At 50.9% G+C, this 25,624-nt stretch overlaps 1 protein-coding gene across 2 annotated transcripts; it reads right to left on the minus strand.

Annotated features, from left to right (window-relative positions):
* Positions 1-5,533: 5,533 nt before the first annotated feature.
* LOC111153673 (baculoviral IAP repeat-containing protein 3-like) lies at positions 5,534-24,787 on the minus strand. Of its 2 annotated transcripts, XM_022512826.1 has the most exons (9): positions 24,311-24,787; positions 18,298-20,564; positions 18,113-18,212; positions 15,869-15,947; positions 12,869-12,917; positions 11,064-11,306; positions 7,191-7,445; positions 6,506-6,547; positions 5,534-6,187 (listed from the first exon to the last, which is right to left on the minus strand). In XM_022512826.1, the coding sequence occupies exons 2-9, from the start codon at positions 19,148-19,150 to the stop codon at positions 5,994-5,996; spliced, it is 1,815 nt and encodes a 604-aa protein (XP_022368534.1). In that variant the 5' UTR covers positions 19,151-20,564; positions 24,311-24,787; the 3' UTR covers positions 5,534-5,993. The 2 variants fall into 2 exon arrangements, with proteins under 2 accessions (XP_022368534.1, XP_022368533.1); XM_022512825.1 differs by lacking the exon at positions 24,311-24,787 and having other exon boundaries at positions 18,298-20,925.
* Between the last annotated feature and the right edge of the window lie 837 nt (positions 24,788-25,624).

Below are 25,624 nucleotides of genomic sequence, written 5' to 3' on the forward strand. Positions count from 1 at the left end.
GGACGGGCGACTGAAGCCGCGGGAGCGCGGCAGACAGACCTGCACCGTGTGTGTGAGTTCGCTAGGCCTGGGTGCCACGCATCCGTGAGGAAAGGATTAGCTGGCCCGTCAGTAGTGCTACGTAGTCGCTCCGAAGGAAACAAGTAGACCGTGACCTATTAAAGAAATTCTGTGGGTGAAAGCCCTGAAAGTAAACAGCTATTGTTGGGAATCCGGGGGTTAAACCTATTTCCTGACGAATAATCCACTGCAGTTCTCGTCGTTGCTGGTGCTGCAGGTGCGGAAAGTGGTTTTCTCGACCCCGCCAGGTTCCGGCCGAGTCCGCCCGCTAGCAGAAACAGCACCGCAGAAACAAGGTCAGCGACCTGTGTGCCTCGCGTGTACACACCGTGGGAGAGGCCAGAATACCGAGGAGCTCCGCGACAGGGCCCAAGCCATCACCTTAAACTCCACCTTCAGCTAAAGGCAAAAGATGTTGGGGGTGAAAGTGGGTTATGGGAAGTTACCAGAAAAGCACAGTAAACAAGGGCAAACTGTTATACTGATTTAAGTCCTTGCGTTCTCCACTGATAAGAACTTCTAGAGATCTGGTCATCCCCCTCTTCCTGGTACGGCCAGGAAGACACCCTCACAAATGGGGATTTCCCTTATATGGAGAAACTTCTCTCGGGGGGGGGGGGACCTCAGTTTTCAGAGTTTAACCTTAGTTTGACAATACCCTGGTCTCCAAATTATATTTATCTAGACCAGGGCTATCCAACAGAAGTTTAATGTCCTCTACCAAAGTAATTTTAAAATTTCTAGTAACCATATTGGGTAAAAAGAAACAAGTGAAATTATTTTTAGTATTGATACAAGCCAGCATATCCGAAATATCACTTCAACATGCGATCAATATAAATTATTGAGATATTTGACATTCTTCTGTACTAGGTCTTTGACATATCTCATAGTTAGCATATATCTCAATTCAGAGGAGGGGACATTTTAAGTGCTCAGTAGCTTGGCTAGGGACTACCTTTTCAGACCACACAAATCTACTTTCCACCAGAATTCCCAATATTTTCAAGTATGAAGACCTCACAAAATGTTTAAAGGATAACCACAGTATAGTTTGACACTTCTTAAAGATTTATTTATTTCAGAGAAAGAGTGTGGGAGGAGGGGACAGAGGGAGAAGGAGAGAGAGAGAATGTCCAGCAGACTCCACACTGAGTGCAGAGCCCGACCTGGGGCTCCATCCCAGGATGCTGAGATCCAGAACTGAGCCGAAATCAAGAGTCAGTTGCTTAACTGACTGAGTCACCCAGGTGCCTCTATAGTTCGGCACTTTTTTTTTTTTTTAAGATTTTATTTATTTATTTGACAGACAGAGATCACAAGTAGGCAGAGAGGCAGGCAGAGAGAGAGGAGGAAGCAGGCTCCCCACTGAGCAGAGAGCCCGGCGTGGGGCTCGATCCCAGGACCCTGAGATCATGACCCGAGCCGAAGGCAGCGGCTTAACCCACTGAGCCACCCAGGCGCCCCTAGTTCGGCACTTTTAATATCCACTGACTGATAGATCACTGAAAAAGTTCTTACAAATACATTTAACAATGCTTTTCCATATATGTTTCTTTTGCACATGGGTGTCAACTGTTAAACAAAATTCACCAAGTAAATCAAGATGTAACTGGCTCCATTAAAGGGTTCCTGAAATGGGCAGCACCCCTTCTAGCACATGGAGGGAGCTCGAGGAGCTGTACAAAACGGAAGGTTTTGTAGGAAGGAGGATGGGGAAGAAAGTTTTTGGCAAAAGAAAAGGAGTGTTCAGGTGGGGGAAGCTGGGGGTCTATGAAGACGGCCTCATCTTCCTGTGGGGGAGGGGATAGAGAGGACCCCCGATGCTGACTCAGTGGTCCTGATTGGCTGGTAAAGACTAGCTCCTGGGGGGCTGAAACTGTGGTTTCATTACATATCACGCCCTGGTGTGGTTTCCTCCCTAACACTCTCTCTATCTGGAGAACGGCGACAGGGCGTGGTGGTACTTCCCACCATATTACGTTACATACGACATGCTATCGTGCTATTTGCTCAAGTTACTGTGGATTGGATTTTGACCCAGCGAACTACACTGATCGCTCTTTTCAGGCATGACCTAAGCTCTGTCGTCAACACAAACCAACCAGATGACCCCTTTCTGAGGGCTCCTTGCAGAAGGTACTCTGATGTCCTGCCTGCAGAATGACCACTAAACTAAAGGGTCCCAAAGTCACCCAGGTCTTCTCCTGCCTTTCACTCACCAGCTGGGAGGCCTGAGGAGACACACTTAGACTCTGTTAAGCTCAGTTTGTGTGTCTTTATGAAACAAGAGCAGTGGGGTCTTTGGGGGGGCTCAGTCTTGGCTGAGTGACCAACTCTTGGATTCAGCTCAGGTCCTGATCTCGGAGTGGGGAGATCCAGCCCCGCATCCAGCTCTGTGCTCAGCATGGAGTCAGCTTGGACGTTCTCTCTCTCTCCCCCTTTCCCGTACTTGGGTGTTTGCACTCTCCCTTTTTCTCAAATAAATAAATCTTAAAAGAAACAAAACAAGCAGTATCTACTTGATAACTTCGTGTGAGCATTCCAAGCACCTGACACGTTAACTCACTGAATGCTCAGCAGGGTAACTTGAGAGGCTGTTATACCATCTGCATCCCACGCAGACGCACACAGAAGCACGGACATGCTAAGTATGTAGCCCAGGGTCACACAGGGTCACTCAGCAGTGATTTGAACCCAGAGCCTGCAGGGTCAGTCCCTGGGCTACACGGCCTTTCTAAAATTGCAGCGCGTCTCCAGTAAGTAACGTGTGTAGCTACTGAGGACGCGCGAGTTCTGTAAATGTCTGTCTGTTACCACTGCTATTGCCAGGACTCTAACGCCCGTGTTGGGATGTTCTGGGAAGGCTCGCTCCAAGTTGAAATGCCTTGCTTCCTCATTCAGAACAGAGCTCTACATCCCAACCTGCACATCGATCTTTATCTGGGTTGAGCTTTCCTCTCTAAAAATTCCTTTTGGTCTCTAAAGGAGTGCAGTATTTGGCCCATGGCTCTGAATCTGAGTTCTGATTACCAACAGCGGCAATTCAGGGAGAAGAAATCCCTCTCCCCATCCCCAGTCAGAGAGCGTCACGAGCTCAGAAAGGACTTGTTCTTGGTCGGGCTCTCTGCTAGGTGGGGTCCTACACTGGTGAACAAAACACATGGCTCTGGGTGCCTGGGGACTCTGTGGGTGAAGCATCCCCCTTTGTTCAGGTCATGGTCTCAGGTCCCAAGACTGAGTCCTGCATCAGGCTCCGGCTTAGTGGGGAGCCAGCTTCTCCCCCTCCTCCCTGCTCGTGCTCTCTCTCGCTCTCTCTGCCTCTCTCAAATAAGTAGAATCTTTAAAAAAACAAAACACCAAAAACACATGGTTCCTCTTCTCCTGGAAATGTTGACAATGGAGTATGACATTAAAGACATCTATAAATACAAACCACATTGCACAGTGTCATAAAGAGCGAGAACAAACAGGCCATTGGGAAGACAGGCCGAGAGACGATTTAGGTGACGGAGTCCGAGGACACCTCTCGGAGGAGGTGACATCCAGGGAAGTAGACCTGAGAGATGAATAGGAGTTTCCCAGGTAAAGAGTGAATGAAAGAACATTCTAGGCAAAGACTTGAAGCAAAAGAGCTTGTCATGCTTAGAAAGTGTGGGATGTTGTAAGGGGAAAGGGGTAGAAAATGAGGCCGAAAGCCATGCAGGCCGTGTGAGGGTCTGACAAGAAGCATATTGTGCAAGCTGAAACCTATTGTTTGCACAGTGCAAAGTGGGACTGAGCCCGGACTCCTCCAGCCTCTGGGGGCGGGTGTGGGCACAGCTTTAACACAGAGTAATGCCGATTCCTTTCCAGGATATTAGTGTTGCTTCTAAGAGAGTGAATCCCTTCAACACTCCGTCTGATAATTTTGTCTGGAATTTACCTCGTAAATACCCACAAGGTCTACTAGGATACGTGCGACATCAGAAGGAGGTGAAGACAGTTGAAGGACGTTGACTGTGACCAAACGGGGACCAGGAGCTACGAGCACCACGTAACTGTCAGGGGCTGACAAGAGAGGCGTTTTGTGAGCACGACCCAAGTACGGAATTACGCTTGGTGCCGCGCTCTGAACTCCAGCATGGACCATATACCTTGTACACTGAGATTTAAACCACCGATTCAGGGCACCGCAGACCAGACTGGATTGGGACAGAGGGGACAAGGCTGAAGAGAATCGAATGAATGAATGCAGGTCAAGCCCTCCACAATGGTGCCTGACCGTCAGCACGCTGAGCTACCACTGTTATCTACAGTGATTTATTTTTTCTAAAACAGGTTATCAAGTCAAAGAACACTTGGGGGGGATAACAAAACATTTGGATAAACAAGTTGGCTATGTTGGCTGTGTATTACCAAAATGACCAATGTACAAGAGTTTCACAGTGGAGAAGGCGAAATTAAAACAGTAAGTGTAGTATGCTGTGAGACCCAGGTTTTTTTTTTTAAGATTTTATTTATTTGTCAGAGAGAGAGAGAGAGGGAGAGAGAGCGAGCACAGGCAGACAGAATGGCAGGCAGAGGCAGAGGGAGAAACAGGCTCCCCAATGAGCAAGGAGCCCGATGTGGGACTCGATCCCAGGACGCTGGGATCATGACCTGAGCCGAAGGCAGCTGCTTAACCAACTGAGCCACCCAGGCGTCCCAAGACCCAGATTTTTAAAAAATGTTGCAAGAAGGGAATGTCCTTTGTAAATATTTATCCTATAACAATGTTAGGTTACGACGGGCCTCAGCAATACAACACAGCTGCAACTGTTTTGGGAGCCCCAGGAGGAAGCTGGTGCCACGTGACCAGCCACCGGAGACTCCTCACAGGGAGCCAAAGTCAGCAGCTGCCCAAAGGAGTAAGTGTCCCTGCACCGAGAGATGGACCCTCTTGTCCTCGCTGGGTTCCTAACCTGTCTCTGTAGGACCCCAGCACACATCTAGACGTGCTTTAGTGGACGGACCTTTGCTTTTTCCCCCGACAATATCCCCCACTCCAGTGTTCCTTCCAGTTTTAAAGCCCCAGCGAGTCTACAGAAGACAAAGGACAGAGAATGATGAGTTGGGCGTGCCGAGTACCAAAAAGGAACGCGACCAAAGCAAATGTCCTGCCCAGACAGTACAGAGTAAATTCATTCCCCAGAATGGCTGCTGACATGTAGGCCGAGTCCCGGATCTCAGAGCACAGTGGTGAGGACAACAAGGAACGTTTCCTGGTGGGTAGAGCAAGCACGAGACTTCCTGAATGAACAAGCTGACCTCGACTCGCACATCCCGCCTGCCGAGGACAGCCGGGTGCGGACCCGCCCATACCCGGGATCTTCGGTGGGGATGAAAAACCGTCTTTGAGAAAGGGATCTAAAGATAGTTCAACACCCACGGGGTCTTAAGGAGGATGGAGGAGGAGCCTGGGAGGGAGTAAATGGATCCAGAAATACAGACGTTAAGAAAAACAGTCACTCTGACGGCTTTATTACAATGTCGGTCACGGCTCTCTTCACAAAACCACCAGGTCCCCAGAAAGTCATTCGGCAGGTATCAAGGCCTTCCATCGGCAGGAAGCGCGTCCAGAAAGGCAGGTCATCCATGCTCCGGTTTCTTAATACAACTCCAAAGTATTTAAAATCCTGGAAGCTTCGTTCACCCAGCATTTCAGTAGCACTGCAATTCTGACTTAGCATTGTGCTTATAATGCTGTGTCTTTGTTCACACGAGCAAAAGCCCATCGTTCCCCTCTCTCTTAGGTGCCCACAGCTCACAGGGTTTAGACAGATATTTATATAAACCAGTTTTGAGCGGCAAAGAGGTAAAAAGTGTTAGGGAAACAAACCAGTATAGTAGTCAAAGTTACAATACATTTAATTCACTATTTTTAAAAGCGTAGACGGAGTGTGGGATCGCTTTCATGAAAGAAACGTGCGCACGGTGCCCTTGACTGTGCCCCTGCAGATGGGACACCTTCTCAGAGACGGGGCGCACTCCTGGCACACGACCAGGTGGCCGCAGGGAATGAACACGACGGACACCTCCTTGTCCATGCACACTTTGCACGTCCTCTCCTCCTGCAGCCGCCGCAGCTGCTCTTCCACAGGTAAATCTGGCAAGAGGGAAGAATTTTTTTTTTTAAAGATTTTATTTATTTATTTGACAGACAGAGATCACAAGCAGGCAGAGAGGCAGGCAGAGAGAGAGAGGAGGAAGCAGGCTCCCCGCTGAGCAGAGAGCCCGATTCGGGGCTCGATCCCAGGACCCTGGGATCATGACCTGAGCCGAAGGCAGAGGCTTAACCCACTGAGCCACCCAGGTGCCCCAAGAGGGAAAAATTTTTGACGAAAGGCAACTTGCTCCTCCAATGAAAAGCTGAGAAAACAAAACCCATGATTTCTATGGGTTTAAATTATGAGTACTATGTTACCTGAGAGATTTTCTGGGGGAATATACTTTAGGTCTTGTTGCACTAGGGGAGAAACACAAAAGGGCATTATTAGTAATAAGTACGGTTAATATTTAGCCACAAAGTATCCATTTTTAAGCAAACCGCTCAGACTCCGGCCAAATGCTATCAACAGTTGCCACAACGTCAAGGGCAACACAACTCTTTCATCTTGTGGCACAAGCTTATACATTAGACTGAATCATTTCCAGGAATCCCAAAGTATTGCTAAAAGCCTATTTTCTTTTTTAATTTTTATTTATTTATTTATTTATTTATTTATTTATTTGAAAGAGAGGCAGTGAGAGAGAGCATGAGCGAGGAGAAGGTCAGAGGGAGAAGCAGACTCCCCGTGGAGCTGGGAGCCAGATGCGGGACTCGATCCCGGGACTCCAGGATCATGACCTGAGCCGAAAGCAGTCGTCCAACCAACTGAGCCACCCAGGCGTCCCTTATTTTCTTTTTTTAAATTGAATTTAAAAATTCAATTTAAATTTGAATTTGACCTGAATTTTAAGTACCCGTGAGTTAACATACAGTGTAATACCCGTTGCGGGCATGCAGAATTGGGATTTGACACCTCCGCGCCCTGCCCATCGCTGGTCACATTACCAGTGTGTTTCCAACTAACCTAGAAAGTTCCCCAGAGTCATTGAGCAGCACTCACCAAAGATACGCTTGTATAGCACGGGGTCCACTTCTTGCAGAGAGTTTTTAAACACGGTGACGGCTGAGCTGCCCCTCCCTAACACGGTGTCGAGCAGCATCCTCGCCTGCAGAGGCGTCCGCGCCCTCTGCTCCAGCACCCCGCGCTCGTGCTCACTGATCACTCCGGCTGTCAGCAGGCTGTCCAGGATCGGGGGCACCTGAGTCAAACACTGGAGAAGCACCGTTTGGTTCTTCCGGATCAACGCTGCATCATCTTTAGAAAACAGAAAACACAGACACGGTCCAGCTCCGCTCAGACCTCCTTCCACACGGACACACGACTGAAGTCATGCCCTGTTCGCACCGCAGGGGACTGCTGGGCCTGGGGGTCCCTGCTGCCCGGCCGCGGGACCTGCACCCTGTGAGGGCAGCCCTGCGTGTCACGGGTCGCCTCCGTTCGTGCTCCCAGCAGCGCCCGCGGGAGGTGCCGATGCCCCCACCTGGCAGCGGACAAAGAGAAAGCAAGACATGCTGCGGGACGCGCAGGGAACGGAACGGTGGCACACTGGCGCCTGGCCGCCTCCCGCGGACTCCGCACAGCCACTCAGCCCCTCACCGAATCCAGTTCAGAACCTAAGAACACTGAAATTCCAATCCAATTGGAAAGACAGAAGAGATTAAAATGACAGAATGTTTATTTCTTAAATTATCGTTCACCTGGGAAATATCTCCAAAATTCCCTGCTGGGATAGTTTTAATTATTTCCCCAAATTAGACATGATATTGCCATTACCCAAATCTTTTATAGTAAGTGGGGAAAGATGCTAACAGCCTTCTAAAAATTAAATCGTACTTGTCAATGATACCATCTTGTCTATAGGATCATTCTATTCTCTGTTGAGATCCAGGTTTTGTATCTATCGATGTAGTATTTTATTTTTGAAATTCTGCAATTTTATTATCCCCTTGGAATACACTTTGTGAATCTAAGTTTAGTCATTACTACACAATTTTACCATGATCCATTCGGCTCTTTCTATAAAATAACCAATGACAGAAGTTGGGCTGTCTAAAAAATTATTTGAGGGAAGAGAACTGTTGGATTTTAGAAACACTGACTCTAACAAGTAATAGGACATAAAAATAGAACCATTCAAGGGGCGCCTGGGTGGCTCAGCGGGTTAAAGCCTCTGCCTTCGGCTCAGGTCGTGGTCTCAGGGTCCTGGGATCGAGTCCTGCATTGGGCTCTCTGCTCAGCAGGGAGCCTGGTTCCTCCTCTCTCTCTGCCTGCCTCTCTGCCTACTTGTGATCGCTCTCTCTCTCTGTCAAATAAATAAATAAAATATTTAAAAAAAATAGAACCATTCAATAAAAAACAGTGCTTAGTAAAAGAGTCAAGGCCAGAGAGACCCATTCTGAAGGTCACTGGAGCTCTGGGCATAACCGGGAAAGAGGATGCGGGACTAGCACGGGGTCTGGCACTAAGCGCACGCTCCATCCACACCTGAGGGACAGCCGGGCAGGCAAGTCTTAGTGATCCAGACAGCAGTGGGGACAGAGGCGTCACGGCCGGGGGGCTAAGATTAGCACCTAATCGACTTGGTGAAATCATCTGGTGCGGAGGTAGTGATACCCCAGAAAACTAACGTAGAATTCATACCTCATCTTGACATATATTCATTCTTCCATCTAAGATTTCTGGTCCTTTTTTAAAAAGATTTATTAGAGAGAGAGAACAGGGGTGAGGCGAGGAGGAGGCTGATGGGCAGAGGGACGAGAAGACTCCCCACTCAGCGCAGAGCCCAACACGGGGCTGGATCTCACCACCCTGAGACCGGGGCCAGAGCTGAAATCAATCATCAGACGCTCAGCTGACCGACGGGCCCATGTGCCCCTAAGGTTCACTTCTCTATTTCACTTAGACTAATGTAACAAGTTTTCTAAAATTTTAAGACTTCTTTCTTTTTAATATTTTATGTATTTATTGGTCAGGGAGAGAGAGAGGGCACAAGCCACGGGAGCAGCAGGCAGACAGAGGAGCAGGTTCCCCACCGAGCAGGGAGCCCGATGTGGGGCTCCATCCCAGGATCCTGGGATCATGACCTGAGCCGAAGGCAGACGCTTCACCAGCTGAGCCACCCAAGGCACCACAAGATTTCTAAAATTGTATTGCTAGTGGTTGAGGAAAAAAGACTCATTTCAAAGTCGTAGACTGTCTTCTGGCTTCTAAGAGGTAAAGACTTGAATACACCTTTGAAGTCTATTATTCTTTCACTCTGGAAATAATATCCCAAATTGTCTCTTTATTTACACACCTGTCAAGAAATTACTTATCTACTGTTCTTGGGAAATTGTAAAGTCCTCAGTAACCTAAATGGAAATACTTTCATCTGCTCATTCCAACAGTCTCTCTGAGCACAGAGCACATGCAGCCAGTGCTGGGCAGCGCACACTGCACAGACAGTGGAGATGCTACGAGATCTGACGACGCAAATTATAGTATATTGTCGACAGCGGTCATCTCAGCACACTGGTGGTTTTCTTTGAAAGAAACGCAGAGGTTTCACAGCTGGCCTCCACAAACAGTTGTGGAGGGGGGCGTTCTCGTCTTTGGAAGATGACCACCAGCTAAGACGGAGACGACCCCTGCAGGGACGGGCACCGCTGCGGGGCTGGTGGTTTGCGGAACCGAGGAAGTCACACTTTAGTAAAGGCGGGATCAGATGTACTCGCCCAGGCTGGCCAGAAGACAAACCCTCCTACGGAGCAGACTTCGTGAAGCCTGGTGGACAACCTTCCAATCACCCGGGGCAGAAAGAGATTCCAGATCATGCTGGACAACCACGAGGGGCAGACCCTTTTCCCTTTCTGGGCTGTGGGCGTACCCAGGGGCAAAAGCTCTCCTAAGGGAAAACACCTGGGACTCTCCGAGTCATTTATGTAAAATGGCCAGAGCTACACAGCGGTAGCCTGAGCAGAAGCTGGACTGAGAGACTCATGAGGACGGGCTCAGGGACACAAGAGAGTCCAAGAGCTGTAGTTGCCGACTGCCATCGGTGATAGACCGTGCTTCCGGGACCCCGAGACCTCTAGTAAGAGCTCGTGGAAAGCTGCAGTCTGCTTCTAATGCTGGAAAGACTTCTGGGTCTGGTCCACGCTTGGCAAAGGGCAGCAGAGCAGAGATGAACACCTCTGCCTGTCGGGGTCCGAGTGTGGACGGCATTCAGAGTGGCCAGATGGGAAGGGACGTGCTCGGGGGAAGACCGCGTCTGTCAAGGGCCGCAGAGCAGAGGCCACAGGGCAGCCGACGAGGCAGGGAGGGGAGTGGCCACCCTGTCTTGAGAGAACATGCACCCGTGTCCTCGCCCTCCCCTCCGGAACAGAAGGGCCCCTTGAGGGGGCTCCGGTCCCATGTGTGCAGGCAGGACACTCAATCACACTTCGTACATTACTGGATTATTAGTGCTGTGGTAGTGTCCCTGGGCTGAGCTGCTCTGTGATGTGAGTACTAAAGGGACCGTCCCTGATCCCACTTCAATTTTCGGGAGTGGGCGGGGGGTCACAAGCGGTGAGTGATTCCATACGTGGCCAACAGCCCAGAGCACAAGTATAATCAAGAACGTGCTTTCACTCAACACACATTTTCAATCAACTGATGGGCAATCCAAATACACTGTAATGTAAAAACTTTCCAGAGCTCCAATTGAGAACACTGAACGGAACTGCCCTGAGTTTTCTGTGACTGACACACAGTGACCTCACACCCACACGGCGACATCACACCTGCAGTGACCTCACACCCGCAGTGACATCACATGGCATGGTGACCTCACACCCGCACAGTGATGTCAGGCCCGCACAGGGGACGACGCTGGCCAGTGTGGGTACGTACCTGAGTCTCTGTTCTCAGCTGCTCGCTCTTTCTCCTCTTCCCTGAGCTCGTCTTCCGCGTGCAGTAAGTCCGACACAATCTCGTTCACGGTTCTGTAATTCTCCCCAGTGCTCAGGATCTTACTCTGCACCGTCTGCCTCACCAGGCTCCTGCTGAAGCCCATCTCCAAGGCGGCCGTCACCACGGGCGTGTTCATCATGACCGCGTCTTCTGAACGGATTTCTCCAGGTCCGAAATGGACAACTACAAGAAATAAAGGATTTCGCCATGCTGGGAGAGTCTGTATATCTTTTGAATTGAAAGTTATTACAGTTTCAAGAACATAAAGCCCAGAAAACATACGGGCATTGTTTTATATTAACTTTATTGAAGTTAAAACCACGATGTACGTGTCCAGTCACTAAAATAAGAACATGGAAAATTGTACTGCCATACAAAATATGCATTATTGGGCATAACTATGAGTGGGAGGAAGAGAATGTCGGGGATCCCCGTCCACTGAACATCCTTTACTCCCTACAATGAATGAACAAATGAGCTTTCTAAGTCCCGTATGTTTTCCGTGTTTTTCAAAGAGGTCACTGTCCTCACTCACCCCACCCCTGTGGGCCTCCCAGAGTGCCTCTCCTGTCTAGTGCCTTCTCAGCAGTGCCACCAGAGTGTCTTTTCATAAACACAAACCCAGCTGTGTCGCCCTCCTTCAGAAATCCCAGCAACAATCCCACTGTTCCACAGACGCTCCACTGTGGCTCACAAGAGGCCGCCCATCCGGGCCCCGCTGGCCTCTTCAGTCTCATCACTTGCCACTTTCTCATTCCCAGGCGACACTCTAGCCCAGAAGTCACAGACGGATGGCACACGCGTCACGCCCGGCCTGGCCGATGGCTCCAAGCGTGGGCCTGCCTCCTCCATCTGCCTGTTCGCAAATCCCACTCTGGCTGTATGGAATTTTATTCAGTTCTGCAAACGTCCCTGTTTTGTTTTTGTCACTTAAGCCTTCCATGCACTGTTCTCTCTGCCTAGAATATTCTTTTTCTCCCTTTGTCACCTGCTTAACTCCTACCCTTCCCTTCGATTCTGTGCCAAGGCAAATATGTCCTCTGGAAAGCCTCTCTCATCTTCCAACATCGGGCGCACAGCCCCTCAGGGGCTCCCACAGCACAGCACCCTTTACTTTTCCAACCATATCCCTTCCTCCTACCTGCGTCCTTGTCTGTACCCCCTGGACTGTTCGCTCATGAGAGCAAGGGTTGTTTACCCTGTTCCGGGTTCTTTCCTCAGAGGACCAGACACACAGAATATTTATTAAACTGAATTAAACCCTAGAACATGGAGTAGAACAGCTTGTTCAAATCCTGGCTCTGTCACCGTTTAGGGTTAGCCTCAAAAGACAGGACATTTAGCCTCTCTGAGCCACAGGATCCCTGCTGAGGAATGGGAGTAATATTTTCTACCCTTTTCATGTTACAGAAGGAGTATGTGACCGATCGCATGTCATCACGCCCGTGTCCCCACAGGGTCCCCACAGGGGCAAGGCTGGGTGCCTGGTGTCTATTAGACCTACAGACACTCACGTCCTGCCATTAGGTGACACCACTCAGCACGGCAGGTTCACAGTGGAGACCAGAAATATGGTTCCTTAGGCAACTACGATGCACGCTGAAGTTTGAGAAACACCCACTTAATGCACTGAGAGCGCATAACACAGGGCATCGTACAATACACCTTGTGACCGTTACCAGCTTTCAATCTCCATAGTACCTGCGCTTCTGTTTAAACGCAATAATTATCGTCATTATACATACTTGGTGATTCAGCATTTTCATCTTCTGTGTTGTCTGAAGTAGATAACAGCTACAGGGGAAAAAGTTTATAAATTAAAATACAAGTCTTAGCCTGTTATGATATAAATGAGTCAAGAGATCTATTTTATTCAACTTATTGCAAATTGACGTGCTTGTAGGCAAAATGATTTTGTTATCTTGAAAGCAATGTATCATTGACATTTAAGAGCTATTCTCAACACCAGAAACTCTTCTTCATGGACTCTACATTCATGACGGCAAGAAAAGTGCCCCACCTTCCAGCGAGCTAGGAGACAACGGCTGTTTGCACTTCATCCCCAGCATCTTACATTTCCTGGGTCATCGTTTGGGGTAAGTTGGATCCTACAGCAGTTCTACCGGCTGTGGCTAAAAAGGGTTTGACCCTCAAACTATTATATAGGCGCTTATCTGCTTTTCCAAGATTATTTTCCATTCAGCACTTTGACTCTCTCCTGCCACACCCTTCTGGCCTGCCAAATTTCTGCTGAAAAACCTCTGCTAGGCTTATGGGGTTTCCCTTATACGTAACTGTCTTTTTTCCACCTTGCTTTTTAGATTCTCTCTTTATCATTACTTTTTGCGACTTTAATTACTGTGTGTCTTAGTGTGGACCTCCATGGGTTGATTTTGTTGGGGGCGCTCTCTGCCCTCTGGATCTGGATATCTGTTTCCTTCCCCAGATTCAGGAAGTTTTCAGCTATTAATTCATCAAATATATTTTCTGCCCCCTTTTCTCTCTTTTCTTCTTCTGAGATCTGTATTATGCGAGTATTTTTATGCTTGATGGAATCAATGAATTTCCTAAGTCTACTCCCATTTTGCATAATTTTTTTTCTCTCTCCTGCTCAGCTTGGTAACTGTCCATTACTCTGTCTTCTAGTTCATCAATTCATTCCTCCACTTCTTCCTGCCTGCTGTTCAATTCATCAAGAGTGTTTCTTGGGGCTCCTGCATGGCTCAGTCATTATGCGTCTGCCTTCGGCTCAGGTCATGATCTCGGGGTCCTGGGATCCAGCCTGCATCAGGCTCCCTGTTTGGCAGGTACCCTGCTTTTCCCTCTCCCACTCCCCCTGCTTGTGTTCCCTCTCTCGCTGTCTCTCTAACAAATAAATAAATTTTTTAAAAAATTAAAAAAATTTTTAAAAAGAGTGTTTCTCACTCATATCTGCTGTGTTACTCTTTACCTCTGTTACAGGCCTACTCATCTTTTCTCAAGTCCAGTGAGCACTCTTCTGATCACTGCTTTAAATTCTCCATTGGGCAAGTTACCTACATCTGATTCACATGGGTCTCCTGGTGCGATTTTGTTCTGTTCTTTCATTTGGGGTGTATTCCTGTCTCCTCATTGTGTCTAACTCTGTGTGTGTTCTGTGTGTGAGCAAAGACAGCTCCATCTTCTGCTCGGAGAGCAGTGGTCGTATGAAGAGGTGGTCCTGTGGTCCCCTGCAGTGTCACGTCCCCCACTCCCCAGCAGCCAGCACTTCAGGGCTGTCTCCCAAGTGTGCTGTGCGTGTCCTGCTGCTGTGGCTGAGCCACTTTTGCCTTCAGTGCAGGCGTCTGCAGGGGCTGTCTTGGTCTGTTGTAGGCAGGATTTCGTCCCTGAGTCATTTGTGGACCAGTCTGGGGTCACCTTGGGTTTGAGCTCAGTAAGACCAGAGATGCAGTAGCCCCGAACCACAGGGCACCATCTCTGTGTTGTTCCTGAGAAGCTTTCACTGGTGGGCGGGGCCTGCAGGCCAGTCAGCTATCTGTTCCCAGCCCACTGCCGGGGACGCGGTGGGAGCTGGGACGCGGTGGGACGGGTGCTGGCCCGTTGGGTTGCCTGCGCGCTGCCAGGCTCGTGGTCCTGGTTTGTGTGAGTTCTGACCGAGAATGCCTCAGATGGAGTGGATCCACAAAGGACCTGGTGTTGGCAAGGTTCGTGCCCATCTTCTGGTAGGAGGGCGGCCCAGGCACCAGCACTGAGGCCAGCCCGGGGAGGAGGTGGTGTGGCGTGAGCCAGGGAGGCAGTGAGAGTCAGCACCATCCTGGTTCCCACAGGAGCCCGTGTGTTTACGCGGAGGAGTAGAGGCAGGGAGCGGTGCTGGCTCTTGCCGCCCTCAGGGACCTCCGAGACCACGAGGAACTCTGCCTCCCATGGCCCAGGTGTGTTCTTCAATCTGCTGCTTCTCACCCTGCGTCTCCATGGGCTGTTTCTCATGCTGTGTCTCTAAGGGCAGGGACTCAGTTTCCTCTCACCCACCAGCTGTCCCAGAGCCAAGCCTGGCGATTTTTAAAAATACCAGTTTTCAGTCCTGCTGGTTGTAAAAACTCACAAAATTCGGCCCCTCTGGTCTTCAAAGCTAAATGTCATGGGGATTCGTCTTCCCCGGGGGGGCTCCCCGGCGTGTGGGTGTATCTCTCCCCCTCTGGGCTGTGGCTCCCTCCCGCAGGTGGACACAGTCTCCGCCCTTCCCGCCCTCTTCCCTGTGGCCTGCTCTCCACGGTTGGCTGTGTAGAGTCTGCTCTGCCAGTCCCCAGGTCATTTTCTGGGTTATTTGTGCTGACGGGGGCATTATCTAGTTGTATCCATGGGACGGGCAAGGTGAGTCTAGGGTCCTCCTGCTCTGCCATCTTCTCAGCAATCCCCTTCCAGGAAGATTAGAAGGAGCAATAAAATTCTTTCTCAAGTCTTTTAAACAAAGATTAGTATTTTAAATGCTACCATCCTAGCCAATGTTTTCCTCAAATAATTTAACTGATTGTGACCTTATTATAGCAATACTTGGGGCCATACCTTAAATATTATTTTTCAGGAAGTCTCTAATTCTGAATATATTTTTATCCAAAGAATAATTCTAAGATCATGTTGAGTATTTTTTTAAAAACGGGATGTACTTTTAAAGCCACTCTTGTCTTTTCACTAAAGTACTGCACTCTGTAATTATCAGAAAATAATTTATCTGTTGTTAACCGATGATCTAAAAAAGCCATCCCTACCTGTTCGAGTAGATGAGGGTAACTGGCTTGAATCCGACTGATGAACTCCTGTCCTTTGATGCGTATCAGGTACTCGCACCTAGAATGTAAATAGCATTAAGCTTGGGGGTTACTTTAACCCCACCGTTTGTAGCCTGTTCAACATTTCCGCTGACTGTGGACAGACATGGAAGCACCTGACGCCCACTTCACCTCCCACAGCAGCGGCGAGGCGGGTTGCACGGGGCACGGCGCTCCCAGTGCCCCCAGCGGCTCTCCCAAAGTTCGAGGAAGGCTACCCACAGTCCGCACACTGGGAAGAGAGCCACGGGGACAGTGGGAAGCTCCCTCACGGACGACCCTGCTCGTGCACAGGTTTGTCATTAGAAAGTTCACAGCATATGAAGAGGGACAAGGGAAGCAACGAGGAAGGTGAATGCGTCTCCTGGTGAGTCCGATCCTCGCGAATCTGGCAATTCCTAGACAGCACACGTCGCGGTCCGACTCAAGCACAAGACGACCCCTCACCCTAGCAAAGCGAACCCGCCCCCCCTCGTGCGCTCGCAAAACGGCCACCGTGAGAGGCTAGCAGCACTGCTCTAACACCCGTGGGTAAGGTATTCTTAATCTCTGTAACTTCTGAAATCTGAAACATCTGGGCGTGTAAAGGGGCCACAAATGACAGCATCACACTAAACACAGGAGGAAGGTAAGTCATTATGAGCTTAGTAAGCGACACGAAAATCATGAAGAGTTTTGAGCCTGGAAACTATAATCATAAATCACCTAGTCTCAGTGAGAAAAGGAGAGTGTGAATCAGGACGGAACTGTCAGAAGCACAGGAACGGACGACCAAGGGATCTGTCGTGACAAAAACACACGTGCTGGGTCCCTCTTTACCCTGACACCCGATTTAACATCGCAACTTGGCTCTGATTCTTCTTGCCCAGCTCTGTTTTCTCTTTCTATCCATGGAAACTACCATCTTCCGACATGCTACATAACTCATTTATTAAGTTGGTTTTTTTAAGATTTTATTTATTTACTTGAGAGAGAGAGCGAACGAGCATGAGAGGGGAGAAGGTCAGAGGGAGAAGCAGACTCCCCGTGGAGCTTGGAGCCTGATGCGGGACTCGATCCCGGGACTCCAGGATCATGAGCTGAGCCAAAGGCGGACACTTAACCAACTGAGCCACCCACATGCCCTAGTAAGTTGTTAACTGTCTGCCTCTCCCGCTATTAAATTAATGTACGAGACCAAGGGTCTTAGTTTCATTCAGCTGAGTATTTTGACCACGGAGACAGTGCCTGGCAATAAACAATTGATTAATATTAAATATTGAAAGAATGGAAATATGTCTGAGACATAAGATTGACTGAAAAAGATTTCAAAACAGCATCTATAACACCTAATTCATCTAGTATTATATACATTTATCTGTATATGTATACATGCATGAAAAAATGTCTGCAGAGATATTCACTAAAATGCTAACTGATCCTCTTTATTTTCTTTCAAATGCTAAAATAACTTCATTTTTTAAAAATTTAAATTCAATTGATTAACACATGGTGTACTATCGGCTTCAGAGGTGGAGGTCAGTGGTTCGTCAGCTGCACGTGATGCCCAGTGCTCATCCCATCACGTGCCCTCCATCACGCGCGCCCCCAGTGACCCCATCCCCCATCTCCCTCCCTTCCAGCAACCGTTTGTTTCCTTTAAGAGTCTCTTATGGTTTGTGTCCCTCTCTGATTCTGACTTATGGTCCTCTGTTTTGTTTCTTAAATTCCACGTGAGTGAGATCACATGATAACGGTCTTTCTCTGATTTATTCTGCTCAGCATAATACCCTCTAGTTCTGTCCGTGTCATTGCAAATGGCCAGATTTCCTTTTTTATGGCTGAGTAATATTCCATTGTATGTTCGTGCCACACCTTCTTTATCCATTCATCAAACGGGTCCTCTTGAGATAGTGAGACTTCTGGACACTTACATTTTTTTCTCTGTACTTTTCTACAAGGTGTGATTTTGGTTTTTCTAATAAACATATATTATTTTAAAACATATATATTTTTTGATATATGCAGAAACACCCTAAGCCTCTATCTTCCACTAAAACAGGTTATTTTTCTAAGTCATCTGTCCTAAATTTATCCAAAAGTGCCTTTTTGAAACAGAGTCAAGCAAGAGCTGATTCTAAGGGGATACGTTCAGCCCAGCTCACAACCACCACCACCATCTGCAAAGAGAGCTTCACAAGTTACCTTGGAAACCACTTGGCGTGCTCCACCCACGGGTCGTCTCCAGACTCCCAACACCGCAGTCCGCCGTCACAGCAAAAGCATTTGACGTCGTCACTGTGACCTAAAATTAATTTTGGACCAAAACACATGAATTCCTGTAAAGAGCCCACCCCGCCTGTGTAAGGTGCGGCCCGGGGCGTCCTTACCCGTGTAGTAGAAGCCGGCGGCGGCGAGCTGCTCGGGACGCACGGGCACGCGGGAGGGCCAGCTCCAGAAGGTCTGCAGACGGGCCGCGTGGGCCTGCATGCTCGCGTTGGACACGGTGCTCTGCAGCGCGTCCTGGAGCTGCTGGTCCACGAACGGGCAGTCGGGGAAGTGTCTCAGGTGTTCGGACAGAGCGCTGTCGCTCGGCTCCCAGTTGCTCAGCTTCCCACCACAGGCGAAGCAGGCCACTCTGTCCCCGGGTCCCACATAGTAGAAGCCGGCTCGGGCCAGATCCTGCGCCGGCGGGGAGGTCAAGGGCCAAGTCTGGAAGGTGAGCAGCCTGTCCTCCGCGGTCTTCAGGGCTCCCTCGCAGGGGCTGGGCCTCCGGGGAGCAAACTCCCGATTCTCCCTGAAGTTTACGGGACTCGATGGGAAGCTGGCATAAGATCCGCTGAAAAAGCCCGTGGTCTCCAAGCTGGGCGGCAGCGGGCGCGTGGAGCTCGCGGCGGGAGGAGGCTGCGGGGGTGGACAGCGGGCTCCGGGCTCGGAGGCTGTGCTCAGACTCCGAACGAAGGCACAGCTGGGGTACAGCTTCCTATGCTTCTCCACGGGACGGTCTCCCAGTTTCCAGTTGTCCAGCATCAGGCCGCAGCAGAAGCACCTGACCTTGTCGTTGATGCCAGTGTAGTAAAACCCCGCCCGCGCCAGGCTCCTCTCGGAGACCGGGACGCCGGCCGGGAACGTCGAGAACGTGGACATGCGGTACAGCTCGCACGAGTGGTCGTACCTCAGCTCAAGCGCGGGGGCGCTTTTCAGCAGGCCGGACAGGCAGAGGCTCTCCTGGACCAGGTCCATAGTGAAGGGGACAGGGAAGGAAAGGGACTAGCCTTTCTCAGGGGAGGTAGTTTTGTGCACGGCTCTTGGTTTGGGTTCATTTTAGTTCTGGGCGGGGCTCGACACGGGCACCTGTCCTTGTCCTCCTGTCTGCGCGCTCCGTGTGTCGGCTCGCTGGCACTCTGCCTTCCACACGCACGCGTTTCAAGGGACCATTACGGACACGGCCCCTTCACATAATCTTTACACCCACAGTGTAAGCGTGATGCCACACAGCTCCTCCTGAAGACAACCAAAACCCTTCGGGAAGGCACAGGGTGCTGTGGGGCATCAGAGGCCACTCCGCGCCCGGCCCCCCAGCACGGGGCAGCACGCAGCCAGCCCGCGGGTCAAACGCGGGATGTTCTCAGCTGGCTTGTTTGCAGGGGAAACCGTGCTCAGTAAGTGCTCTACAGAAACTAAACTCAGACTAGGTTCATCTTGCTTTTTTTTAAATGATGAAATTTGGTAGCCAGAAAGAAAGAAAAAGGATAAGACCTACCTTAAAAGGAGAATGCACAGCCCTATTTCACTGATTCTGGATGCATCTTTTCAGTGTCTTTGTTATCGAGAGGTATCTCACAACTAAGAACATCAGATTTTAATTAGCGGCATTTTTATTTCCCAAAAGTATTTAAATTGACAGTGTGTCCTACAATCAGTGACATCTCAGATGCCATGAAATACAGCATATCCCAAATCTTGCTCAAATTAAATAATTTTTCTTTCTATAATAATTTTAATAGGGCACACAGAACGATCTAGAACTTTCCTACAAATGAGAGCTTAAATGGGAATAGAACTGGCTGATGGGTCTTAAGGCCGGTTTCAAAATTTATTAAATAAGAATCACTTCCCATAGTTAGGAGCTTGGTCGCTGAATCACAGTGGTTCTATTTCAATTAAATTATCAGGATGGATGCATTCCGGACTGCCACCCATCGGAGGTCTCTCCTGCACATCTCTCTACTTTAGCAGAGGGCCGAGCATTTACTCTCTGTTCTAGATAACTGCCACTCATTTTTAGATCTTTACCAAACACGAGTTCCTTTTTTCTATGCTGCACGGCAGCCAGGGGTCCAACAATGTGTTCCAGCGAAAATCACTTCCCCTTTATGCCCACAAGTCAGATTCAAATCAAGATTATCATCACTTTCGGGTCAGAACTCACAGGACTAGATTCGGTCATATGAGCCAGGCTTTTTTAAATTAACACTCTTTGGACATGGAAAACTCCAGTTCACTATTGAATTTGTGTATTCATGCACAAAACTACCTCCCAGAGATCAGACTAAGTCCCTTTTAAGGGGTTTAGGCCTCCATTTTGAGATGTTTTGACATATAAAAGAAACTGGAAAAAATCTAGAAGTTGAATAGTTTGCCTCTTTTGTAAAACCTGTTTTAAAAAAAGAAAGACAGTTTTCAAAGTCAAATACTTCATAGCTGTGACACAGTGCTCTCTTCACACCTTCCCCAGCACAGAAGGCTGCTCGTGCAGGACTATGTGCCGTGCCCACAAGATCCTGCAGGACCGAGAAATCCTGCGGGACCCACTGGCTCACACTGGTGCTGGCAGGAGCACGAGGAGGTCCGGCTCATGCTGGATTAGACCTCGGGTGCTTGACTCACTCCTGTAACTTGCTATTTTGAAATTTATACAGAGAAGAGTTACAGAAACAACAGAATTCCCACGCACATGGTGGGGACTCCCCTGGGGGAAGGGAAGGGGCAGAGGGAGAAGCAGACTCCCCGCTGAGCAGGGAGCCCTATGTGGGGCTCGATCTCGGGACCCCGGGACCATGAGCGGAGCCTAAGGCAGACACGTAACCGAGTGAGCCACCCGGATACCCCAGGATCACAGGTTTTCTTCTTTAATGTTGTAATTAATTACCAACACGTTTTATTTATTTATTTATTTGTTTGTTTGTTTGTTTTTTAAAGATTTTTATTTATTTGACAGACAGATCACAAGTAGGCAGAGAGGCAGGCAGAGAGAGAGAGGAGGAGGAGGCAGGCTCCCTGCCGAGCAGAGAGCCTGATGTGAGGCTTAATCCCAGGACCCTGGGATCATGACCCGAGCCGAAGGCAGAGGCTTTTAACCACTGAGCCACCCAGGCGCCCCAACCAACATATTTTATTTATTTTTTTTAAAGATTTTATTTATTTATTTGACAGAGAGAAATCACAAGTAAGCAGAGAGGCAGGCAGAGAGAGAGGAGGAAGCAGGCTCCCCGCTGAGCAGAAAGCCCGATGCGGGGCTCGAACCCAGGACCTGGGACCACGACCTGAGCCGAAGGCAGCGGCCCAACCCACCGAGCCACCCAGGCGCCCCCCAACCAACATATTTTAAAAGTAAGAGACTTCCCATGACATTATCGATCCCAAGCTCCTCTTGAAAAACCCGAAGGGCAACAAACAGGGCAGTCCCCACACGGCGACAGGGAGCTGGCCGCGAGGGGAGGCGCCACTGTTCCCAGCAGGCATGCTGGCTCTGACATTCAGAGTGTCCAGGACATGTGTCACTGAACGGGCACCACGGTTCTTCTGACGAGGCCGTTATTAAGAAAGTGAAATTGTCTTAATACCTGTATCTGTCGAAAGTGACAGAAATGCAAAGTGGACCAAGAGAGACAAGTTGGGAAAAAAATGAAGGTGCCATATTTCTTCGTGAAAAAGGAGACTATTCCTACACGTTAAGATGTGCACATAAAGTATGTTTTTGTTTAAAAGAGACGCCTGCCTCTGTTCATTTATGCCGCCTGCCTGGCCTGTCTACACTCGAGGCCCTACACCCTGGCCCTGTGCTCCAGAAGCCCAGCTGTGCACCAAGGCCCTCTGACTCCTGTGCACAGGCAGGCCATCATTTACTATCAGAGGACGAGAATACTCCAAGACGCCCATCCCGCATCCATTCAAACTCTCCCAGCCGCTTCTGCACACAGACCTCCGAGAGCTCTGGGGGACGCCTGCCACCTCACGGGCTGGGGCCACCATCCCCGCACAGCTGTCCGTGGCCCGAGGCAGCTCCCTAGCCCACTGCCCCTACAACCCTGAAGCCTTTGGATCCTTCCCAAAGTTCTCCCTGCTCCCCTTTGGAAGACTGCTTTGCCTTCTGCATCCCTAAGAGACCTCACTGAGCAGTAACTCTTTCATGCCCCTAAATCCATGCCTTTCTCCCTAAGCCCGCCTGCTGCATCAGAAATCCTGCCCCCAACCCCAGCCTCTCCCCTCCTCCTCTGTCCCGATTCTTCCTTCGAGAGAGCAGGCACGCCGAAGTCTGTCTTGGTTTCCGAGTGAGAACAGCGACGAAAGTCCTCTTTGAACCCCACTTTCCATTCTAGCAACTACAGTCGACTCGAACAATGCAGGAGTCGGGGTGCCCACAGCCCTCCCCACACTGTTGAAAATCTGACTCTGTTGACTCCCAAAAACTTTGTAATAAACTGTACTTGACTAAAGGTGTTACTGGTAACAGTCGATGAATGCGTATTTTGGATATTGTATGTATTATGTACTGTTTTTTTACAAGAAAGTCAGCAAAAGAGAATGTTAAGAAAATGCATTTACAGCACTGTACCATACTGATCGAAACCGTACGCGTGTAAACGGACGTGAGAGGTTGGAACCCAGCTGTTCAAGGGTCAGCTGGGCGGCGTCTCACTTTCCCTTCACAGCCCGAGAATGCAAAAGTGTCTACAGCCGGGGCCTCCCAGAACAACTGGATTAGGCCAACATGCCTTAAACCACCGTCAGCATTAATAACACCAGAGCCTTCTTTCCCAAAACCTACGGAAATGTTTGCATCTGACGCTGGGGCCCACTTCCTCTTAGAAATGGCCCACCCCACGGGCACCCGGGGGAGCTCAGTGGGTGAAGCGTCTGCCTTCAGCTCAGGTCAGGATCTCGGGGTCCTGGGATCGAGCCTCATGTCAGGCTCCTTGCTCAACAGGGAGCCTGCTTCTCGTCTCACTCTGCCCCTCTCCCCACCCCCAGCTTGCTTGCTCTCTCTCACAAATAAATAAATAAATCTTAGAAAAGAAATGTTCTCCTTCCTTGGCCTCTTGATGCCACTCTGGGGTTCCTGTCACCTTTCTAGCTATTCCCTCTCTGAATGGCTCAAGGTCTCAGCCTCTTCTCTTCTCTTAGCAGCTCTGGCAGGTAACCTTCTGGATCCCAGGGCTGGTGGGTGTGTCCCCCCTCCAGGGCACCTGGCAGGCCCACAGCTCTGAGGCCGGAGGGAGAGTGTACCTTCCCTTCCCGCCTCCCCCAGACTGTGAGGTTCTTCAGAGAGAACCAGCTTTCAGCTCTGGACCAGTCCTCCCACTGCCAACATCCACGGGGCTCCGCACAAAATGGAGAACATGCTCCACAGCTGCTGAACAAGGGAAGGTCAGCAGACTTGCCCCAGCACCCTGTGACCACAACACACTCATTTGTATGGTATTAAGAACATCAACTCTCCATTAGTGACTACAAAGTCTGCTGCCTCATGGCTTAATATCAGGGTTTGAAGTCACAGATCCTGGGTTTTCAGATACCATTCAGGCCCCCCCCAGCACAGGGCGGGACCTTTGGCAAGGAAACCTCCCTGAGCCCGAGCAAGCCCATTACCCATGGAGATGGTCACGGCACGTACCTGGAACACAGCCGCAAATGTGCTGGGAGGGTGTCCCTGCACACAGAGGCGCTTGGCGGCAGCGGGGCCGGGATGACAACTGACAAACCCAGATCGTCAGCGTCGGCCCGAGCCCCCAACACCGGGCCGCCTAGACCAACCGCACTGCCGGCTGCCCGAGCTGCCCCCCGCCCCCCCAACGGCGACCGCAAATCTACTCCGCGCCAACGCGCGCCAGCACTCGCTCCTCCACGGGGTCGTCTGGGGCGGACAGCTGGGAAGCGCAGGGGGCACCCTCCACCGCGCGGACCACCACCGGGCCCTGAGGGTCACCCCAGCCACGAGGGCCTCCCGCCCACGGGCTCACCGCCGACTGGCGCGCGGGGGCACACAGGCCAGGGGGTCCCCGCAGCGACGCCTGGCCCTCCCGCCTCCCGGCCGACCCTCGCCCTCCGCCGCGCTCCCCCGTGGGCCGCACCCACGCCAGGGAGGTCCGCACACGCGCACCCCGACGGCCCGTCACCCACCTGCCGCCCCGAGGCCCCGCGCCAGCGCCTGCCCCCGGCCGTATCCTGGGGTGGCCGCGGGCGCCCTGTTCTCCGGGGCGGGCGGGAGGCCTACGCGGCTTTTAGCGGCCCCGCCGCCCCCATCCGTGCAGCCCGCGGCCGGTGCTTTCCTCGCAGGCCGTGGGGGAAGTCCGCGGCGGTAACCACACGCACTTCCCCTGGGCGGCGGCCTGGCAAGCTCCCCGGGGGATTTCCGCGACCCCGGGGGCGCCGCTGTGCCGGCCGCGGCCTTTCCGCCCGCGCGGCTGCGGCCCGGGTCACCGCGCCCCGCTTCCCGACAGCAGTGACGTGCGCGCGGCGGCCGGGGGCGCGGGGAGCAGGACGCTCCGCCGGGGTCTTCCCTGGGCCCAGCACGGAGCCGACCGTCCGGCCTCGGGCATCGGAGCTTCGTCTCTCAGCGGGGCCGCTGTTCTAGAGCTGGGCGCCGGCTGCAAAGCCTGGTCCTCCCGCCTGCGGTCCGCCCCCGGGGCAGGTCTCCGCGCGGGCGGGGCTCTCGCTGGAGTCCCCGCCCCGCGCCGCACCCAGCGCCCCGCACCCCGCGCGCCCGGCTCCAAGGGCCCCGCCAGAGCGGCGACCTGAGGCGCCGGCCCGCCTGCCGGGCCTGTGCTCCCGAGAGAAGGCCCGCCACCACCCCCCGCAGCCCCTCCTGCCGTTCCTCCGGGTCGCGGGAGCGCGCGCACCTCCAGGGCCACGCGGCCCGCCGCCCCGCGGTTAGGGCCCCCGCTGGAACCGTGCCGGGATGACTGCGTCCATCCGCCACGTGGAAAGGTCAATCCTCTCCTGCGCCCGCTTCGTTCAAAGCTTGATGAGACGTTTTCCGAAAACCTCTCTGTGGGCCTTACACACTGCGGATCACGCACCCGCCCAAAGAATTTTGAAAAACTCTTCTCTGCACATTTTTAACTTCACATTACAATGTTAGAAGCTGTCCCAGTTGCAAAGCAGACTAGGTGTTTTAGAAGGAAACTGATGCAGCACTCTTTGCAGAGAATTAGGGAAATGTAAATATCTAACCATTTAATGCCCAGCATCACCACAACACATCAGCTCACCTTCAGTAACTGCGAATATTGTATCATTGCCTTTCGTCCTGAACAATCTACTTCCCTCGCAATTTCATTTAATTTTAATTTTGATTCCAATATAGTTAACAAACAGCATTATACGACTTTCAGGTGCCCCCACAGAATTTTAATGTACGCTTACAAGAGATATCTCTATACTCGTATTTCTGAAATAAATATGTGCATGAGCCAATTTAATTTTTTCCTGTGA

The sequence above is a fragment of the Enhydra lutris genome, unplaced genomic scaffold (genome assembly GCF_002288905.1).
Source record: "Enhydra lutris kenyoni isolate GAN:26980312 unplaced genomic scaffold, ASM228890v2 scaffoldscaffold34, whole genome shotgun sequence".
NCBI lineage: Eukaryota > Metazoa > Chordata > Mammalia > Carnivora > Mustelidae > Enhydra > Enhydra lutris.